This window comes from Hippocampus comes, unplaced genomic scaffold (assembly GCF_001891065.2).
Source record: "Hippocampus comes isolate QL1 unplaced genomic scaffold, H_comes_QL1_v1.1 scaffold132, whole genome shotgun sequence".
In the NCBI taxonomy this organism is placed as follows: domain Eukaryota; kingdom Metazoa; phylum Chordata; class Actinopteri; order Syngnathiformes; family Syngnathidae; genus Hippocampus; species Hippocampus comes.
This window is the reverse complement of record NW_017805467.1, coordinates 3,770,476-3,790,217: the sequence shown is the minus strand read 5'-3', so window position 1 is coordinate 3,790,217 and position 19,742 is coordinate 3,770,476. Positions and strand designations below refer to the sequence as shown.

The 19,742-nt window shown below is 40.6% G+C and overlaps 1 protein-coding gene and 2 long non-coding RNA genes across 4 annotated transcripts; 1 reads left to right on the top strand and 2 right to left on the bottom strand.

Moving 5' to 3' along the window:
• The first annotated feature begins 258 nt into the window (after positions 1–258).
• mob3a (MOB kinase activator 3A) lies at positions 259–5,464 on the top strand. 2 transcript variants are annotated; one of them, XM_019875486.1, is made up of 4 exons: positions 259–468; positions 2,770–3,329; positions 4,369–4,571; positions 5,050–5,464. In XM_019875486.1, exons 2-4 carry the CDS (start codon positions 2,912–2,914, stop codon positions 5,077–5,079), a joined length of 651 nt encoding a protein of 216 aa, XP_019731045.1. In that variant the 5' UTR covers positions 259–468; positions 2,770–2,911; the 3' UTR covers positions 5,080–5,464. The 2 variants fall into 2 exon arrangements, with proteins under 2 accessions (XP_019731045.1, XP_019731046.1); XM_019875487.1 differs by lacking the exon at positions 259–468 and adding an exon at positions 529–647.
• Positions 5,465–11,429: 5,965 nt separating this feature from the next.
• Positions 11,430–12,996, bottom strand: LOC109519049 (uncharacterized). The gene is made up of 2 exons (XR_002168871.1): positions 12,930–12,996; positions 11,430–11,790 (listed from the first exon to the last, which is right to left on the bottom strand). It is a non-coding gene; the product is annotated as an uncharacterized LOC109519049 (long non-coding RNA).
• A 4,156-nt stretch (positions 12,997–17,152) lies between these two features.
• LOC109519048 (uncharacterized) lies at positions 17,153–19,723 on the bottom strand. The gene is made up of 3 exons (XR_002168870.1): positions 18,766–19,723; positions 18,434–18,506; positions 17,153–17,509 (listed from the first exon to the last, which is right to left on the bottom strand). It is a non-coding gene; the product is annotated as an uncharacterized LOC109519048 (long non-coding RNA).
• Positions 19,724–19,742: the final 19 nt, after the last annotated feature.

Genomic DNA, 19,742 nt, shown 5'->3' with positions numbered 1-19,742 from the left:
TGCGTGAGCGTGCGTGCGTGCGTGTGCGCGTGCGTGTGTGTAAAAATATATAACAAAGAAAAAGTACTGTATGTGGGAAACGCAAAAGAATACGTTTCCTGCAACACCGACACAGTGGAGTTCAAAACGCACAAACCCTTGGCGTTTAATTGCTTGTTTTTTTTTCAAGCCGTTAGGCAAGGCAGAAATCTAAATGCTATTACTTTGAATGTCAATACCGGAAGTCGACAGAACTCCAACTGTAACTTCTTGACGTTACTTTTTGTTTGAAAGGGAGGAGTCTAACGCTTACCGCTTACATTTACCAAAATGTCATGTTGGTGAGATTTACAGTAAATCTGCAGCATGAATGGAATTATGTATACACCTTTTAGTATTTGTACGTTATCGATATAACGGTGGCAACAGATTGCTCGCAATTGTGGACAAAACATCGAAGGAAATTGACGGAACAGGAAGGCGGAACAAGTAAGTTCGGAAAAGTAGCTTTCCACTGCGATTTCGTCATCGTCTGATCTGCTCTTAGATAAACCGACTGTTTCCTTTCAAATATATGCACACTATACTATGTACTCGGTTGGAAAGTAACGTATTTTGTTGAAGATGTCGATTTCGTAGGCCTTTTCGAAGCAACAAGTCCAAACCGCGTTAGCTAGCCTCGTTACAAAGTTGGTACAGTCGTCATACGCCTCGCTGTTTAATCTCCTGCTTTCACGTCGGAAACGATCATGGAAATTTTGGCTCGGTATTCAAATGAATTTCATTCCTCAATTGTGAAGATTCGATATACATGTTTCAGGTCCCGCTAAATCGTCGAGAGGCGGTTTAGCGTGGTTTTATTGTCATTCCGAGCATTCTTTAGTTTCACAACCGGATTAGTTACTTGAAATAGGAAATGAGTCATTGTGTTGAACGTCGTAAACGCAAGCTTTCCCTTTTACTATTCAACTTTTTACTTTTAGAGAACCGTGTTAACGTTCATCCAAATGTTTTCTTCCCCCCGCCATTATTTTTTTTTTTTTTTTTCTGCGATGTTCCATTTGATATTTATATTCCGAGATTAAAACAGTTTGCATCCATTAAACATGCATGCAAGATTAGGCATGTCAGTGTCAAAAGTGGGACACAGATGCTGATGTTGTGTAATCTATTCCACACTTGTGTTTGCCAACCTTTGTTGAGACAACTCGCCCATTTTACACGACAACAAATCTCACGGCACACCACCAAACATAAATGTCACGAACAAAGTATGAATACTGAAATAATGATCCTCATGTTTCAATTTACTCAAACATTTATTTATTCTGGTTGAAATGTGGGCCCGTTTTAATTGAACACCAAGATGATATACTATCAGGAAGCAATGATTTTATTCCATTGGATGAATGGCAACAGGTGGACACAAGAACTCACTCTAACTTTCAACATCTAATGGGTGAGCATTCAATTGTTCTGCCTCTCACTTTATGTCACTGGCATAGATGCATGAACAAAGATATACTTGCGGCACTTCTGTGGATCTCTCATATCACGTTGTTTGGATCGACACGATTACAGTACAGTATATGCATAACAGGCCCACATTAAATACACCAACATTTGTTTGTCAGTGTATTTCATCAGACTGGTGTGTCCTGCTTAAAAGCAATGCATTTTGGATTTGGTACATTGTTGTACTTATTCATTTTATGGATGATTTTCCCTTTAATATCATAGTGTGGGAAATGATCAAAAACATTTCTCAAGTTCTCAAACGTTTTACACCATAAATACATTGTGCTCCAAGTACCACCATTATGACCAAAATTAAGGAAGCAATGATTTTATTCCATTGGATGAATGGCAGGCAACAGGTGGATACAAGAACTTACTCTAACTTTCGACATCTAATGGGTGAGCATTCAATTGTTCTGCCTCTCACTATATGTCACTGGCATAGATGCATTAACAAAGATATACTTGCGGCACTTCTGTGGATCTCTCGTATCACGTTGTTTGGATCGACACGATTACAGTACAGTATATGCATAACAGGCCCACATTAAATACACCAACATTTGTTTGTCAGTGTATTTCATCAGACTGGTGTGTCCTGCTTAAAAGCAATGCATTTTGGATTTGGTACATTGTTGTACTTATTCATTTTATGGATGATTTTCCCTTTAATATCATAGTGTGGGAAATGATCAAAAACATTTCTCAAGTTCTCAAACGTTTTACACCATAAATACATTGTGCTCCAAGTACCACCATTATGACCAAAATTAGTAGGCTGATATAAATATGCATTTATTTTTTTTACAGTGCATTGTTCTGCATCCTGATTGGATGATGTTTTTTAATGCTCATCCCGGAAAAAAGGTTTAATCTTAATAAACCTATAAATAAATAAAAACCTAACACTAATAATCAGATGTGCACCTGAGTTAAATAAAAATTGAAGCTCAATACATGGTCAAGAACAAATATTTGTTCAAGATTATGTGCAAGTGCTTTGTGCTTAAATTAATTGCAGCTGAACTGATGACGGACAAACAATTTTAAATGCACTTGCTAACTTTTTTATGAATATCAGTCTTTCAAGGAAACTTGCTATCTGCTATTTTCTTTCGATTGGTTCATTTTATGTGTTAAATGGATGCTGTTTATTTCGGTTTATTTTGTATTGAATTTAGTGATTATTGTGTGTAGCACACTTTGAGAACCGTTGATGTACAATAGTTTGGCTAACCAACCACCCTTTCTTTAACTTTCCTCTCTTTACAGAACGTAAACAGACGCCCCCCCAAACAGTCTTAGAATAACTGCACAGTTTGTGTACTCCATCTTTTGACTGCTTCCAGCAAAACCGTAACTAATTCACCCTACGTGTTGAAAGCTAATCTCTCCGGGATCTCAGCAAGCAACCATGTCCATGGCCCTGAAACAAGTTTTTAACAAAGACAGGACATTCCGGCCCAAGCGCAAGTTTGAGCCCGGCACACAGCGCTTTGAGCTTCACAAGAAGGCGCAGGCCTCTCTGAACGCTGGCTTGGACCTGAAGCAGGCCGTGCAGCTCCCACACGGGGAGGACCTCAACGACTGGGTGGCCGTCCATGTCGTCGACTTCTTCAACCGCATCAACCTCATCTACGGCACCATCAGTGATTCCTGCACCGACCAGACCTGCCCTGTGATGTCAGGCGGGCCCAAGTACGAATACCGCTGGCAGGACGAGCACAAATACAAAAGACCCACCGCGCTTTCAGCCCCCAAATACATGAGCCTGCTCATGGACTGGATCGAGGTACAAATCAACAATGAAAACATCTTCCCTACTAATGTCGGTAAGTGGTGAAACAAATTGCAGATAGTCTTAAAGTCCAGAATTAGAGATTGTGCCGATAACAAGCTGAACAATAATATGGAGTTATTTTTTTTCTTTTTTTTTTTGAGAAAAAAATGCCCCAAAGACATCTATAATCTTGTGCTTGAAGAAAGATATATTGGTAGTGATGTGATTTCAAAGTACGGCCTGTCACCTTGTGCGTCACCACTTAACCTGAGTAGCAGTTGTTAACTTATTTTTACACTTGTGAGCCTGTTCAAAACATGTTACAACGTTACAGAAAATATGGCCTGTCGATTTAAAGGTTCTGTAGTGGTGACAGTTACATCCAAAATATTGTTTTGAAATCCAAACAAATCCCATCGCAGCTTCAGGATTGTGCTTGACCTTTGAGGTGCCACCTTAGGTACGATACTGACATTTGGAATTATAAACGAGCTCCGTGTATCTTGTTCATGTGATAACAAATGCCTCATTTTGGCCACAAAACCTTGTAAAATTCAAATGTTTATCCTAATTATTCAGTAAATGCTTATTACCAAACCTGCAAAATATTTCAGCAGAAATTGATGGGAGAAGATAAGATGAGCGAGAGATGCAGTTCTGCACTCTAGATCAGTCACATGTTCGATGAAATCTACAAGGCTACATTCATTGCATTGCCGCCACTGTCCTGTTGCCATGGCGTTCTCATTCCGTATTTGTGAAAAGTGAGTATTGTTGCGGCTTTGCAAGCACAGGATTTATAAAGTAGGTCACACAATGTACAGCACGCAGTTATGAGGAGGAAAAGGACTCTGACACTCATGCCCCCTGGAAAAGATTCCAGAGATATTATTGGATGGGTGAGAGAAAAGAACGTCCTAAATGAATCACATCGCCTTTCTGGCCCAATTGTTCTGCTTTTGCACATAGCATGACCCGGGCTCAACACGGACAAGCAATGTGCTCACACAAAATCTAGATCCCTGTATTCTTTTGTCAAATATTCCCAACCACATGCTGTTGATTCCTATCTCCGTGTGTCTGACCCCAAGGTACTCCATTCCCTAAGACCTTCATGCAGGTGGCTAAGAAGATTTTATCCCGCCTGTTCCGAGTGTTTGTCCACGTCTACATTCACCACTTTGACCGTGTGAGCCAGATGGGAGCCGAGGCTCATGTCAATACCTGCTACAAGCATTTCTATTACTTTGTCACAGAGTTCAACCTCACGGACCACAAAGAGCTGGAACCTCTGGTGAGTTGAAACGGCAGCAGCAATTCACATGACAACAAAAAGAAATGAACACTTGCTTATGCTGGAGAAAATTACTGTTATGAGGGTGGAGTGCGGTGACTGCATGCCTGTTCAAATGATACAATGGAGACTTTTTTTTTTCTTGTGAATAGTGAAATTAGGTGAGGTCCTACCAGGCCATGTTTCTGTCTGTAAACACTGCGCCACATGTCATGTTTTGTGCACATGCATATGTCACTTCAAGAAAGCATTCCATTCACATTCGAAGTCATTTGTTTTTGCAACGTGAACGAGTACATAAAAAGTTTGGCTCTGACCAAAAAAAACAAAAAAACCCCATCTGAATTGGATGTCATGTCCTGCCGTGTGAACCTTACTAGCCTGACTAAGGAAATGAAATGTAGCTTTGGCTTGTGTATCACTTTGAGTTCGACGTCACGTACCTATTTTATGCTGTGCTTTTGTGTGCTCTCCACAGAAAGAGATGACCTCTCGGATGTGCCACTGAGGGGACAGGGGCGGGGCAAGCTGATCTGTTTAAGCACATGCCGGACAAAGACGTCTGTCCATCGGAGAAAAAAAACATGCAGTTGAGATTTTAAATGAAATACATTCATAAAGAGTCTATTTTTATATTTTAAGTACTGTTATCTATTTTAGCTACAGACTGTAGTTTTGAAACAAGAAGCTCAAGTTGTAAGTGGAACACAGAAAATATTATCAGAGCAAGTACTAAGAGAACTATGTTGATATTCTTATTTGAATTTCCTATCATTCCGGCATGCTTTCGCTTTTTTTTTTTTTGGTCCAAAATGAAAATGTGTGGGGTTTGTTACTGTACAGCTGTATGATCACTTTGTTGCATTAAAGGTTCTAACTTGATTATAATCTGAGTCAAGCTATTTGTTTTATTTTCTTAGTGTTACTTTAACTCCTTGTGTGCATTTCACAGACACCCATCTGCAAATGGAGCAAAATAGTATTCGACCATTCTACCCTACAACGATGGCCGTATCATGGTTCAACAAATGTTTCCGAAAATATTAGAATGGTTTGACTTAGTTTTTCACCGATGCAAACCACAAACCCCAATTGCAGTGAAGTTGGTAAGTTGTGCAAAATGTAAATAAAAACAATGCAGTGAACCCCAGTTATCAGACCAGTCAGGTACTCTGATTCCACGCAGCTGTAACACAAACTGAATGTGTCTTGGCAGTGACTTGCTAAGAGAAGCAAGGAGATCCCTGAAAAAGACATTGCTTACTGGCAACATGTCGTTCTAAAACCTCTATGCGCCTTTCACTGTGAATGGTGCTTTCAGAGATGTAGGAGATAAAATGAGCGAGAGAGATGACCCATGCCATGGGCACCAACATAATCCCACACCATCACAGATGCTGGCTTTTGAAATGTGTGCATAACGATCCAGATTGGTTCTGTTCCTCTTTGGCCTGCAGACCACGACACCCACAATTTCCAAAAACAATCTGAAATGTGGACTCGTCAGACTGCAGCACACTTTTCCATTTTGCGTCAAATCAATCTCAGATGAGCTCCTGCCCAGAAAAGCCACCCAGAAGCGCCACCTGGGTGGTGTTTATTTATCTAGCTTTCGAGTTGCATGGGAAAGAGTTTTCACTTTTCATTTAGAGATGACACAATGAATTGGTTGTCTGAAGTGTTGTGTTGTATATCCTTTACAAAAGGATGCCATTTTTTTTTAATGCAGTCCTGCCTGAGGCACCGAAGGCCACGAGTATTCAATGTTGGGTTTCGGCCTTGTCGCTTTTGTGCAGAAATGTCTTCAGATTCTCTGCATCTTTTGCTGATAATATGAACCGTAGATAATGAAATACCGTACGCTGTACCTAAATTCCTTGCAATTGTACATTTAGAAACTGACTATTTCCTCACACTTCCAAAGAGTTTTTTTTTTTTGCATTCTTCAACTTTGCCAAGCTTTTGTCTCTCAAGCGCTGCTGATTTTGATGAACCCGGACAGATTAGGTTGGCATGGCAACAAATACACAGTATAGTTGAGGCTGAAATCTGGACAAAAATAAAATCTCAACATCCACGCATTCTGGAAGCGATAGAGCTCAAAGAAACACTGCTTAATGAAGATACAGGTTGCTGGGAATATATTCATACAATTTCATAACACAAACATTAGAATTTAGGATGTTAATGAAGTTCAGCTTCTGATTGTGTTTAAACCACCAGGGAAGAAATACCTTGCAGGTGATGACCGCTCAGCCAAACCGCTGCAATTTTGAATCTTGAATGAACTGAAGCATGATTTTGGAATGTGGGAGGAAGAGCCAGTTCCCGGAGAAAACTCATGCAAGCACTATGCAAATACCGCACCAGAAGGCTGCAGTGGCGGTTCTAGATCAGTTTCACTGAGGGGGCCGGGCTGGGGCCGGGGGTTTTGATGGAGGGGCACATTCAACCCAGGGCTAAAAAGACAGATTCGAAATATTATTTGACTTTTTATTTCATCAAGCTTTGAAAGCATTGTAGTCATAACATTCCAGTGATGAGAAAAAAAACAGTATCAGGAGGGCTAAAATATCTGCAAGCGTAACAATACGCCGAGTCCATCTGTTGAGAATATTCAAGCCAGGGGTGTATATGGTACCAGCCTGCCTTGAAGCTCCTTCTCCTGTCCCCCATCAAGTGATGAGAAAAAAACAGTATTAGGAGGGCTAAAATATCTGCAAGCGTAACAATACGCCGAGTCCATCTGTTGAGAATATTCAAGCCAGGGGTGGATATGGTACCAGCCTGCCTTGAAGATCCTTCTCCTGTCCCCCATCAGGGTCCTGGGAAACGGTTTTAACTCTGGCTGCATTGGCGGGTCCTCTTTCAAGTACTAAGAGAACTATGTTGATATTCTTATTTGAATTTCAGATCATTCCGGCATGCTTTCGCTTTTTTTTTTTTTGGTCCAAAATGAAAATGTGTGGGGTTTGTTACTGTACAGCTGTATGATCACTTTGTTGCATTAAAGGTTCTAACTTGATTATAATCTGAGTCAAGCTATTTGTTTTATTTTCTTAGTGTTACTTTAACTCCTTGTGTGCATTTCACAGACACCCATCTGCAAATGGAGCAAAATAGTATTCGACCATTCTACCCTACAACGATGGCCGTATCATGGTTCAACAAATGTTTCCGAAAATATTAGAATGGTTTGACTTAGTTTTTCACCGATGCAAACCACAAACCCCAATTGCAGTGAAGTTGGTAAGTTGTGCAAAATGTAAATAAAAACAATGCAGTGAACCCCAGTTATCAGACCAGTCAGGTACTCTGATTCCACGCAGCTGTAACACAAACTGAATGTGTCTTGGCAGTGACTTGCTAAGAGAAGCAAGGAGATCCCTGAAAAAGACATTGCTTACTGGCAACATGTCGTTCTAAAACCTCTATGCGCCTTTCACTGTGAATGGTGCTTTCAGAGATGTAGGAGATAAAATGAGCGAGAGAGATGACCCATGCCATGGGCACCAACATAATCCCACACCATCACAGATGCTGGCTTTTGAAATGTGTGCATAACGATCCAGATTGGTTCTGTTCCTCTTTGGCCTGCAGACCACGACACCCACAATTTCCAAAAACAATCTGAAATGTGGACTCGTCAGACTGCAGCACACTTTTCCATTTTGCGTCAAATCAATCTCAGATGAGCTCCTGCCCAGAAAAGCCACCCAGAAGCGCCACCTGGGTGGTGTTTATTTATCTAGCTTTCGAGTTGCATGGGAAAGAGTTTTCACTTTTCATTTAGAGATGACACAATGAATTGGTTGTCTGAAGTGTTGTGTTGTATATCCTTTACAAAAGGATGCCATTTTTTTTTAATGCAGTCCTGCCTGAGGCACCGAAGGCCACGAGTATTCAATGTTGGGTTTCGGCCTTGTCGCTTTTGTGCAGAAATGTCTTCAGATTCTCTGCATCTTTTGCTGATAATATGAACCGTAGATAATGAAATACCGTACGCTGTACCTAAATTCCTTGCAATTGTACATTTAGAAACTGACTATTTCCTCACACTTCCAAAGAGTTTTTTTTTTTTGCATTCTTCAACTTTGCCAAGCTTTTGTCTCTCAAGCGCTGCTGATTTTGATGAACCCGGACAGATTAGGTTGGCATGGCAACAAATACACAGTATAGTTGAGGCTGAAATCTGGACAAAAATAAAATCTCAACATCCACGCATTCTGGAAGCGATAGAGCTCAAAGAAACACTGCTTAATGAAGATACAGGTTGCTGGGAATATATTCATACAATTTCATAACACAAACATTAGAATTTAGGATGTTAATGAAGTTCAGCTTCTGATTGTGTTTAAACCACCAGGGAAGAAATACCTTGCAGGTGATGACCGCTCAGCCAAACCGCTGCAATTTTGAATCTTGAATGAACTGAAGCATGATTTTGGAATGTGGGAGGAAGAGCCAGTTCCCGGAGAAAACTCATGCAAGCACTATGCAAATACCGCACCAGAAGGCTGGAGCCCTCACTGTCAGAATTGTGAGGCAAAACGTGCTCACCACGTGGTCAACGTGTTCTCCCGACTATAATCATCAAACATTAAAAATAGAATCCATTTCAAATTTCAGGTAACTTTGTGATGAATAACCACGTGAATTTAGTGATGGTTCAAACTCGAAAAAAAGGTACTATCGAAATCCATTTGTTTTTAGTGCTTACTTCCCTAAACATTCAATTTGGTAAATTCCTGGTTTCTTTCCTTTTATTACCATAAATTCCTGTTCATTTCCATGGAGAGAATGTTGCAATCCTATCGGATTTATACATTGAAATGAGAACTAAAAATACAGTCGTGGCTGGCAGGTGACTCTAACCTTATCAGGTTAGGGTTATTGTACACGTTTGGCTTCCTCCAGCCGGCAGTTTCTCAGGTGTCAGATCTGTTGGCGCATGCAACACATACCGAACTCCTCCTACACGAGACTGGAGCCTCACATGACATGAGCTGCTGCCAAAGACGAGACGACGAGCGCGTTTTTTCCCCAAGAGGACGCTAGGTGGCACCAGACGCAGCGATGTACTGATGAATCGTCCTGAATCCCTCACCCTGGCTGGCATCCACTGCAGGCAAGAAGCAAAGGGGTTGGGGTTTCCTGACTCGGGTTAATGAGTCTACTGTACTCAACGGCTTACGTAATAACCAGGGCAGTGTGTATCCACACACACAACAATTCAGGGAACACGCTGAAGGACAACTTTGCTGCTTTGGGGTCGATTTAGATGCGGATAACGTCAAAAATGAGATGGAATCTTGGCCACAAGCGAATAAATTAATACCTGTACTGAGAATAAATTGTCACATTAGCTTAAACTAAGGAATGTTAAAAAAATTGATGGGAAATGTTGAGGATCACTTTTCTACACATTTGCAACAATATTTGTCAGTATGTAGATACATTAATTCATTGTCCGACCCGCTTTATCCTCACTAGGGTCGCGGGGGGTGCTGGAGCCTATCCCACCTGTCTTCGGGCAGTAGGCGGGGGACACCCTGAATCGGATGCCAGCCAATCGCAGGGCACACAGAGACGAACAACCATCCACGCCCACGCTCACACCTAGGGACAATTTAGAGTGTTCAATCAGCCTGCCATGCATGTTTTGGAATGTGGGAGGAAACCGGAGTACCCAGAGAAAACCCACGCAGGCCCGGGGAGAACATGCAAACTCCACACAGGGAGGCCGGAGCTGGAATTGAACCCAGTATCTCTGCACTGTGAAGTCGACGCGCTAACCACTGGACTACCGGGCCGCCTATAGATACATTAATTGTTGAATTCAAATATTAAATGTTACACCCAAACGTATTATGTTGAATCTATTTTTTTCAGGTGAAAGTAAATATTTAGCTGATATGCAAATGAAAACTGCCGATCAAAGGTCGAGGAAGTCAATGTGTATGTAGTGTCGATTAACGAATATAAAACATCTTATTCAGGGAAATATGGACTCTTGGACATATTTTATAATGATTTTAAAAACAACCTCAAATAAACACCTTTGGAGAAACTTCATTTGATGAGTGTTTTGAATGTTCGTGAACCCAACGAAAAAACTGCGACCCCTGGTGTTCTTTTTGAGAAGTAACATTTTGAAGCTCACATAAATGATTTTTATTGAACCACAATCTTGACACCATTGTCAAGCCAAAATTGGATTTCTAGATTGATTCATAGGGATGGCAAATGTATGTGAAACGTCACGTCACGGTCATCAGAGCTTTTATTGAAGCCTCTTTATCCACTTTATTCTTAGGCCTCATGAGCCTTTGCAGGAATTACGGGCGAGACTTCCGCTATTAACCTGCATTTTGTTTAACTATTCATTCGAGTCCTCTTTCTAGGTCAGTTACTTATACAATGGAGGAACATACATTTTTTTGCAAATTAAAAAAAAAAACAATTATAAGACCACTTCCTATTTATATAACAGGGTAGAAGGATGACATTAAAAGTGGCCAACGATATCGTAAAGTCACATGTTTAGCTACTTTCTGAAATCTGTCGCTTTAAACGGTGATGCAACAAGCAACCTCAAAAGCTCTAGTCGAACGCATATCAGTACCAACATAATAATTAAGTTGGTCGCATTTTGTTAAAAGAGGATGGACACAATCTTATTTACTTTAAAGCAAAGGTAGTACCAGGGCCGTTGCTTGGCATCAGAGGTGGGAATAAGTCACATATGTGCCTTTCAAGTCTCAAGCAAGTCCCAAGTCACTATGGAAAAATAAAAATCAAGCAAATCAAGTACAGTCACCACCAAATTTCAAGCAAGTCAGGTCAAGTCATTATTTGTTTCAAGAAAATCTTGCTCAGTTGCAGCATATGTTAGAGTGATTAAATAAAAACAAAATACAGGGTATCCCCCTAAAAAAATGCATACAGCTTTTAGCAGCTGATAATTCAAATCGTTTGTTTTGTCTTTGCACATTGAACCCATTGAACCCAGTGAACCCAAATGAATCTATTGAACCCATTGAACCAAATGATGGCAGCCAGTATTTTCAGCAAGATGGGACACTCCCACGCTAAAATCGCAATGTTAGATACTTCCTTTATGTGATCTTGCCAAACATGTGGATTGGACGGATTTTTGTTGAATACCCTCCGCGTTCACCATGACCTCACATCACGAGACTTCTTTTAATGGGGATTCCTAAAAGACAAAGTGTACGCAATGAGAGCTGCAACAGTCACTGAACTGAAAGCAACCAGTGAACATGAATGCACATAAATACCAAATGAATTGTTTCATGATTTGCACTATTCCGTCGTCATTGTCGGCAGTGGCTGGACCAGAAGAAACATCAGTTTGAGAACAGACAAAAAAAAAAAAAGATTGATGTTTGTAAATTGGTTTACATGTTAAACATGAAACAAATTATATGTAACACCTAGTTTACAAAGTGTGTACGGTATACATTTTTTAGGGGACACCCTGGATTTTTTTTTTCATGACTATGCTACAAAAAGTACATTATGTCTAAAAAATGAATGAACATTTGGATGTCTAAAATGAAATGAAAAACAACTTAATTTATGAAATCAATTTTTCCACTTAAATTATAAGAACGCATGTTATTTTTTCATACTAACGTTTATATCAGTGTCACATTGTTTATGTGGTGACAAATACGAAAATATGCTGAATATAGGCATAAACATGTATAATCATCAGATTAAAAAACTACATTGTTAGATTACAGGGGCGCTGTCACATCAAAAAAGGCGGATACACTCGCAATCAGAAAAGTACTGTATGTAAAGACTTTATTTATCCATGTTGTACTCTATGAATCGATATTTATGATTAACCCTTTCAGGGACAGCAGTGACTACAGTGGACATCTTATCAGGTTCTCATATCTTTGACAATCATTGCTCATAATCATATAATAATCATCGCTGTTTGAAGATGAAAGTATCCATGGTGTCTAATCTATCGCTTTATCGGCTTCTCAATCAAATACAGAACTGACATGAAGTATTTGACCAGCAATTGATTGGCTAAAGTGTCAAGGTAACCCAGCTTTGGTTCACAGAGCTTTCTGAGATGTATCAGACAGATGACAGAAAACGCTGTCGACGTTGCTCTCCTCCTCTAGTTTCAAAACCTTGCATGTTGTGTTGCCATTTCCCCCAGTGATATTAAAACGACATCCTTGAATCCTAAAACGTCTCCACACCTTTTTTCCTCTACACAGTTGACAGCGAGCAAGTTGCAACACGCCGCTTTGCTTCTTTTGCCTTCAGCCGTTATTTTTTCAGTCAGTGGCGGGCGGTGAGTTTTTGTACCTGGGCCTTCAGTGGGTATTTAGTGATCACCTCCTGATAACGCCATAACGTCACAATATGTACCCCCCGCAAAAAAACAAAAAACACGATATAACAATGTCTACGTTCACACTGTAGAGCGCATGACTAAACTCTTCCTAAAAATATATTTGCAGATTCACATATGATTGTAGAGTCTACCTCCCAAGCACTCTCACCCACGCGCATTGACACCAAAGAGGCTGACCTGTGGCATTAAAGAACAGCATTTCACAAATAAGAAAAGAAAAAGACACAGTTACCTTTATCTTCCAATGCATCGCCTCAAGAACTCCAAAACTCTACAGTACAATACAGTATACTAGTTTATCAATATGAAGACTTTAAATAAATAAATGACATCATATTCACCAGAGATGCTAATGCAGATGCTCCTACCTGTCTGTGTATGCTAAGTTGTTCACTCTGAAATTGCGTACCCCCTCACCCCACCAAAGAAAAAAAAATCCAGTTTGAAATCAAGCCACTCTGCAAATAAACCATTCTGGGAAACAAAAGCCACTGCAACTGTCATAATTCTGTTTTTGTTTAGATTACATTTGGTTTTGTTTCCACCTGTTCTTGTCATTCCGGTCCCTTGTGTCAACCAATCAGCTCTCTCAACCCTTTGTGTCTTGTCCAGGTGTTCCTTGTTGCGTAGTCAGTTTGCTTGTATTTAGTTCCCTCTTCCCTGGGTTCTGTCAGTCTTTGTTGGATTGTTTTGCTGCTGTCACATTTTGTGTTACTGTCATGGTTGTTTTTGTTTCTGTTGCTGTCACATTGTTTTGTTTACAGTGGTGTGTTTTTTTGTGCTACTGTCATGGGTGATTGTTACTTTGATTTTTTTGGGGGGTTAGTTTGAAGTGTTTTTTTTTGATAATACATTTTCTTCAGTACTCCCTGGTTCTCCATGACAGTAACAAATAGCTCACTGCTATTTCCGGTGTCTTTACGGCAGTGGTTCTTAACCTGGGTTCAATCGAACCCCAGGGGTTTGGTGAATCGGTCTCAGGGGTTCGACGGAGCCTCTGCCATGGAAATTAAGACACACCTGACTCAACATGTCAATTAGTTATGACCCGCCCGCGGCATATGATCACATTATATTGCTTGTCCAATCAGTGCTGTGGGAAATTTAGTTCGCTCAGTAGTCAACGTGTGACTTGTGATAGTACGTTATGCATGGTTCATTTTGTGCACAATTAAAAACAACATATACTTATGTCTTGAAATTTTATTTACTTTTTTCAGTTTTTAATAATGTGTTTTTTTTATGTGTTAAATTCATTTTAAAAATCATATTTTTATTTTTTCACTAATGAAGGGTTCGATGAATGTGTATATGAGCTGGTTGGGTTCATTACTTCTAACAGGGTTAAGAATCACTGTTTTACAGGAAGTCGCACCCGCAATTATGCCTACATCAGAGCCCTCATGAATATCGAAAACCTAATGAGAAGTTGATGCCCACACAAAAAAAGTTTGTAAGTGCCTGCAGATTCCACAAGATGGTAGCAAAGCCCTTTTTTTCTGTTTGACAAAGCTATGGCCTGACAAAATGACACTCAACCCCTCAGTTCAACATGGTGCTTGTCATCAGTCCCCTGACCAGATGGCACCAAAATATATATATTTGTATTATCATTGAAAAACAGATTAGGTTGTCCGAACAAAAATACATGAAAAGGTGAATTTGCTCATTTGGAATTGCAAATAGGCCATCCTTCATATGCAGGTATGCATTTTTTTAAATTATACGACGTAATTCCAAATTATTTTATGGTCCCTCAAGTTATGGCTTGTGGAACCCAAAGAGTTCCGTGGGCCCCAGTTTGTGAACCCCTGGTTTAAACAAATATACAGTACAGCATTGGCATCTTGATTTTAATTTGAAAAAATCCACATGACGGAATTGCGCCTAACACTAACATCATGCATTCCAGGGATCTCTATGTCTGCAGCAACCTGATCCGCTCTGTGTTCTATTCAATGGACTCCATGCGTAAGCTTACACGTGGTACGTGCAAGACGAGTGCCTGTGTGTCTGGTGCACACTGTCCCCTCCCCCTGCCAGACGTGTGTTGTGTTGGTTCCGCCCCTGACTGAGCTGTGAATTTCGCAAGACGTGCTCACCAGAGGCCATGGACAAGTGGGAAGGACTTGTGGCCACCAATCAGACTGAACAGTGTTCAGTTTCTCTCCCAGTTGTTGTTTTGGTAACACAATGTTGTCGGTATTTGCACGTAAGAGAAAATTTTGGTCGGTTTCGTGACTCGGCACAGAAGTGTGGAAAATGTACACGCCCCAACGGTTTCAGAGTTGTGTTGATGCCTTTCGGAAAAGATATTCGAGGAATTTAAGGACAGAATTCACTTGGAAAAAGCTTTGTTGTACACTTATGTGGTTATATAACAAGAGTGAAGAGCAAAGAGAAGAAAAACTAAGGCTTCTTGCAAGTTGGACCAAAACATATTGTTTACAAACATTGTTTGTTATACAATGAAAGCATGTAGTTCTTTTTAGTGGTTCCCTAGCCTGACTTTGTTGACAGCAACGTGGGTTGAGTTCCCAATCAGGGACATGTGAATGCAAGTGTAAACGGTTGTATGTCTCTCGATGGTATGTGCCCTGAAATTCACCGATGGCAAGTGCAAGGTGTTGTCCCCTTTTTTTCAAAGTCAACTGGGATTTGCTTTACCTCTGACCAAGGTAAGCAGTCAAGAACAGTGATCTAGTTTGTTTTCTAGCGGAACTACCTCAAACTAAATTTACATTTTGGTGAGACCTTCCTGTCTGGGAACTTATTTCTAAGAATTTTCCTCTACGGATTGCTTCTAAGAAAACACACGCCTTAAATCACTGTGACCTTACAACTACTGGAGGAAGCTGTGCAGCTTAATTTGATACATTATTACTGGCTGCTTGCAGCGTGCTCATCTTCCCAATGTTTGGCAGTTTTATTAGGCTCGCCTGCTATGTGCTACATGTGAATGCATTCGCACATGTACATGGGGCTCTTTTGACGCCATGATTTTATATTTAGTTTCATCTCTCTACCACCCATCCACTTTCTCTAGCGCTTTTCTTTATTTTAAGATTGCATGACTGTCCGTGTTTTATGTTATGTGTTGTGTTATACTATTTTGTTATTTTATGTTAACTTTTATGTTATGTTGATGAAAAGATACCTGCCTTGGGACTATGGCTAAAAACGAGCATTTATGCTAAGTGCGGTGCATTTATACTGTTTATTCTTGTGTTGATTAATGTGAAGTGAAATAAATAAATGAAATAAAAATAAAAACTATTAAGCTTACGGGTGATCTGGAATCTCTCTTAACCTGACTATGGGCTTTCAGTGAGTCTAATATGCATGCGTAAGGAACGGTATGTGGAAAGAAGCTGGAGTACCTGCAGAAAAACAACACAAGCACAAGCAGAACATGCAGACTCCACACAGAAAGGCCATAGCTGAACCCTGTACCTCACACCTATGAGGCACACGTGCTCCCCACTACCCTATTTAGTATAGCTAGTTTTCAAAAAAACATTTGCATTACAAAATGTTTGTAGCATTGATAATGACATATTTTTTTCTCTCTTGCTATCTACTTATCATTCATGACTTTTTTCGGGTCACTCGGTGGAGTGCTCCGCAGTGTAGGTTCAATTCCTGTTCAGAGATAGTGTGAATGCTTGTCTGTGTCTGTGTGTGCAGTGTGACTGACTGGTGACAATTCCAGTGTGTAGTCTGCCATTTGCCCGATAATAGATGGCAACCTTGAACAGGATGAGCGATATAGAAAACGGACGGATTATTTGGAGAGAGGAATCACATGGCTCCAGTGTTTTTTAGTCATGAATGTAATGTCTATTTCAACTTTGTGTTTGTTTACCAAATATAGTTCCTTTCCCCAAATGCTTAAACCTTCACATATAGAATGTAGTCACTATATCTCCCAAGACAGGGTCAGTGCTCTGATAAAATCTAAAAGCAACACCCATTGAAAGAGTCAACCAAAAGGAATAATTCTGGTTGTTTCTGAATGACTGACACACAGACACACACGCACAAACACTCCCACCCCCCCTCCCAAATTTGGGACTCATATAGTTTCTGTGAGGAAAACTGTGTGTTAGTACAGTAAGATAGCTAGCTTCTAGCTCATATACGTGCATGTATATGTTCATATTTTGGCGTCGCTAAATGCAAACAGTCCTTCGCATACAGCATCACGATACTGACAGGATATCTGGAAAATACCATCAGGGACACACCTTCCCCATGCCAAATTTCAAGCATGCCCTTGGAGTTAAAAGCCAAACTATGATCCCCTGAGTGCCATCGGGTTTGACATTGTTGTCACCTGAAGCTATTTTTGATTGCCCATTCTGCTCCTTTTGACCTATAGTAACACTGTGCCAGCCCCTGCGCGCCAGTGTGTGATCTTGTGTCTCTTTGAAAACACCAACATGTGCTGCCAGATAGAATGGGAGGGACGGTCAGCCGTACGCTTGCGTAATGTTTGCTACCAAACGGGTGCATGTTGGAGGAGTTGAAGCTGAAACAGGGAGGAGAGGCAGGAAGCATCCAGTCACAAACGACTGAAAACAAATCTTACATTGATTCAGCTGAGACTCCCTTGGTAAACAATACAATGTATGATACACAGCAGGTCAGAACAAAAGTTCATTCCAAGGGCATATCACATGTCTACAGCGAGCGCAAACATACAACATGGGTCTGGGTCAAAATTACACACACACACACACACACACACACACACACACACACACACACACACACAAAAAAAAAACATGAAACGAAGAGCATGAAACATAGAACCCCGAGAAGAATTCAATATTGGTGGCGGAGCGGTGAGCACGATGAATTAGGTGGCGGAGCGGAGAGCAAGATGAATTATTCGATAGACATGACGACTTAAAAGTCCTTAAATAGTTGGCAGGTTAACATTGGGAGCAGGTGTGCATGCTGGAGGGAAGGCCCTCCTCTGCCACTTGCTGGAAACACCCAAAAACAGAATCATCTCACACACACACACACACACACACACACACACAAAACATAAGGCAAAGAAAAGCATTGTCTCCCATGAACACAGTTTGAAATCCAAGTTTAGTTTGTCTGTTGAGTCTGTTTTTTTTTTTTAGAATTTTTTTGTTGAACCCTTGCACAGTACACATGCACTCGAACAAATATAATATCCCACACGTGACTTTGTCAAATTAACTTTGCTTTTAATAACTGAATACAGCACGAGTATGTCAGGTCTCTGGCATGTCACAATTAGCGGATGTGCCGAGAGAGTGCATGTTTCTGCATCATTACGGTTCATGGATTTCTTTCATTATCACAAGCATGAGAGTAAGTTTCCACCCGGCCTCATCACCAAGTTCCAAAATGTGCCATGTGTGCACTCTCTCAAAAACTCAAGAGGGTTGTAAGAACTGTCCATAACTCTCACCTTACTGTTTAGCTCCCGGGGAAGGATTATTTCGTAGAAATCACATCTACTGTAACTCATGACAGAGCATTTCCTGTTGATAGAAGTCTAAAAAAGGTACATTTCATTTTTCTATACCTTTTTCTTTGACATAATTTAACTTATTAGTAGCGCTGTCAAAGAATACAGGGGGTCCTTGGCTTCCTATGAAAAGCAACATAGCCATAGCTGCTAGCCTATAACGACTATGCTAACGAAGTAGTATCAACAAAGTCGTTAATTATTCATATGAAAAATACTTCTTGGCCATGAATATAGAACAACTAAATGAGAAACAGGAAGCACACCCTGACCCTGCTTTTGTGTACAATGGATCGATGTATTCTCTAAACTGCATCCCTTTTATAAAACACTGAAAAGTTCGATGTTCATTTCAGCAAAAATTATTCATCGTACTAACATTTCCTCTTCCCATACCACTTGTTATTTGAATAAATTCCGAAGTTGAATTATCAAGGCCGGATGCAACAAAATGTCTGATTGCCTCTGTCTGGCCATTAGCTCTTATTTATCGGGTTGCTTCTAATAGTACTCTAATAAAACGTGAGAGTCTGCATGTGTGCAATGGTGGTGGTGAAAAAAAAAAAAATTCAAGGAAGCTGAGGTCATGTGCGCATATACGCTACACCAGGGTGGTTCAATGTCCATCTGATCAAGGCCATTCAATACTGGGTCTGAGATCTCAGTTAGAGCACACGTTGATAAAGCAGACGTGTTCTCGATGCCAAATGACACCCACATCTATGACATTCAAAAACATTCCTGTGATATTAAGGCCGGCATTGTCTAAACTGGTGGATCTTGTCTGTCGACATGTTGCACCAGCCTTCTGTCTCTCCTCCCCCCGAGCAGATACATCACAATAATATGACGTGCTGGTTTGTGCTCCCTGCTTGCTGCTGTTGTTGGGCTCCTCGCTGGAACGAAACCCTGTGGTACGGTACCTTTTAGTCTGTATCAACATTACCTCCTCCTCTATACTTTCCTCGTAAGACCAGTGCAAGTGTGCAGACTTCAGCAATGACTCTGTAAATGGGGTTCCGAATAAACCTGTGACCATATAAAAATAGTCTAAAAGGTTAACATTGTCTGTTTACACTTATTGCCTTTGTAAAATAATTAACGGAGTCTTGCTAATACGAAATGGACCGCGGCCACTGAGGCTCGGCTTCTAGAAAGCACGTGATTCATCTAGCCTGCTGACGCAATTGTGAAGGCGTTCGGGGCGTGTACAAGGAGGAGTCAACCATGAGGTTATAAAAAGACTGCA

What these genes read in the sequence shown, in the direction of transcription:
- mob3a (XM_019875486.1), top strand. Translation starts at nt 2,912, where the DNA reads ATGTCCATGGCCCTGAAACAAGTTTTTAACAAAGACAGGACATTCCGG. An exon ending in CATCTTCCCTACTAATGTCG is followed by an intron (nt 3,330 to 4,368) that starts GTAAGTGGTGAA and finishes TCTGACCCCAAG; the next exon opens with GTACTCCATTCCCTAAGACC. An exon ending in ACAAAGAGCTGGAACCTCTG is followed by an intron (nt 4,572 to 5,049) that starts GTGAGTTGAAAC and finishes TGCTCTCCACAG; the next exon opens with AAAGAGATGACCTCTCGGAT.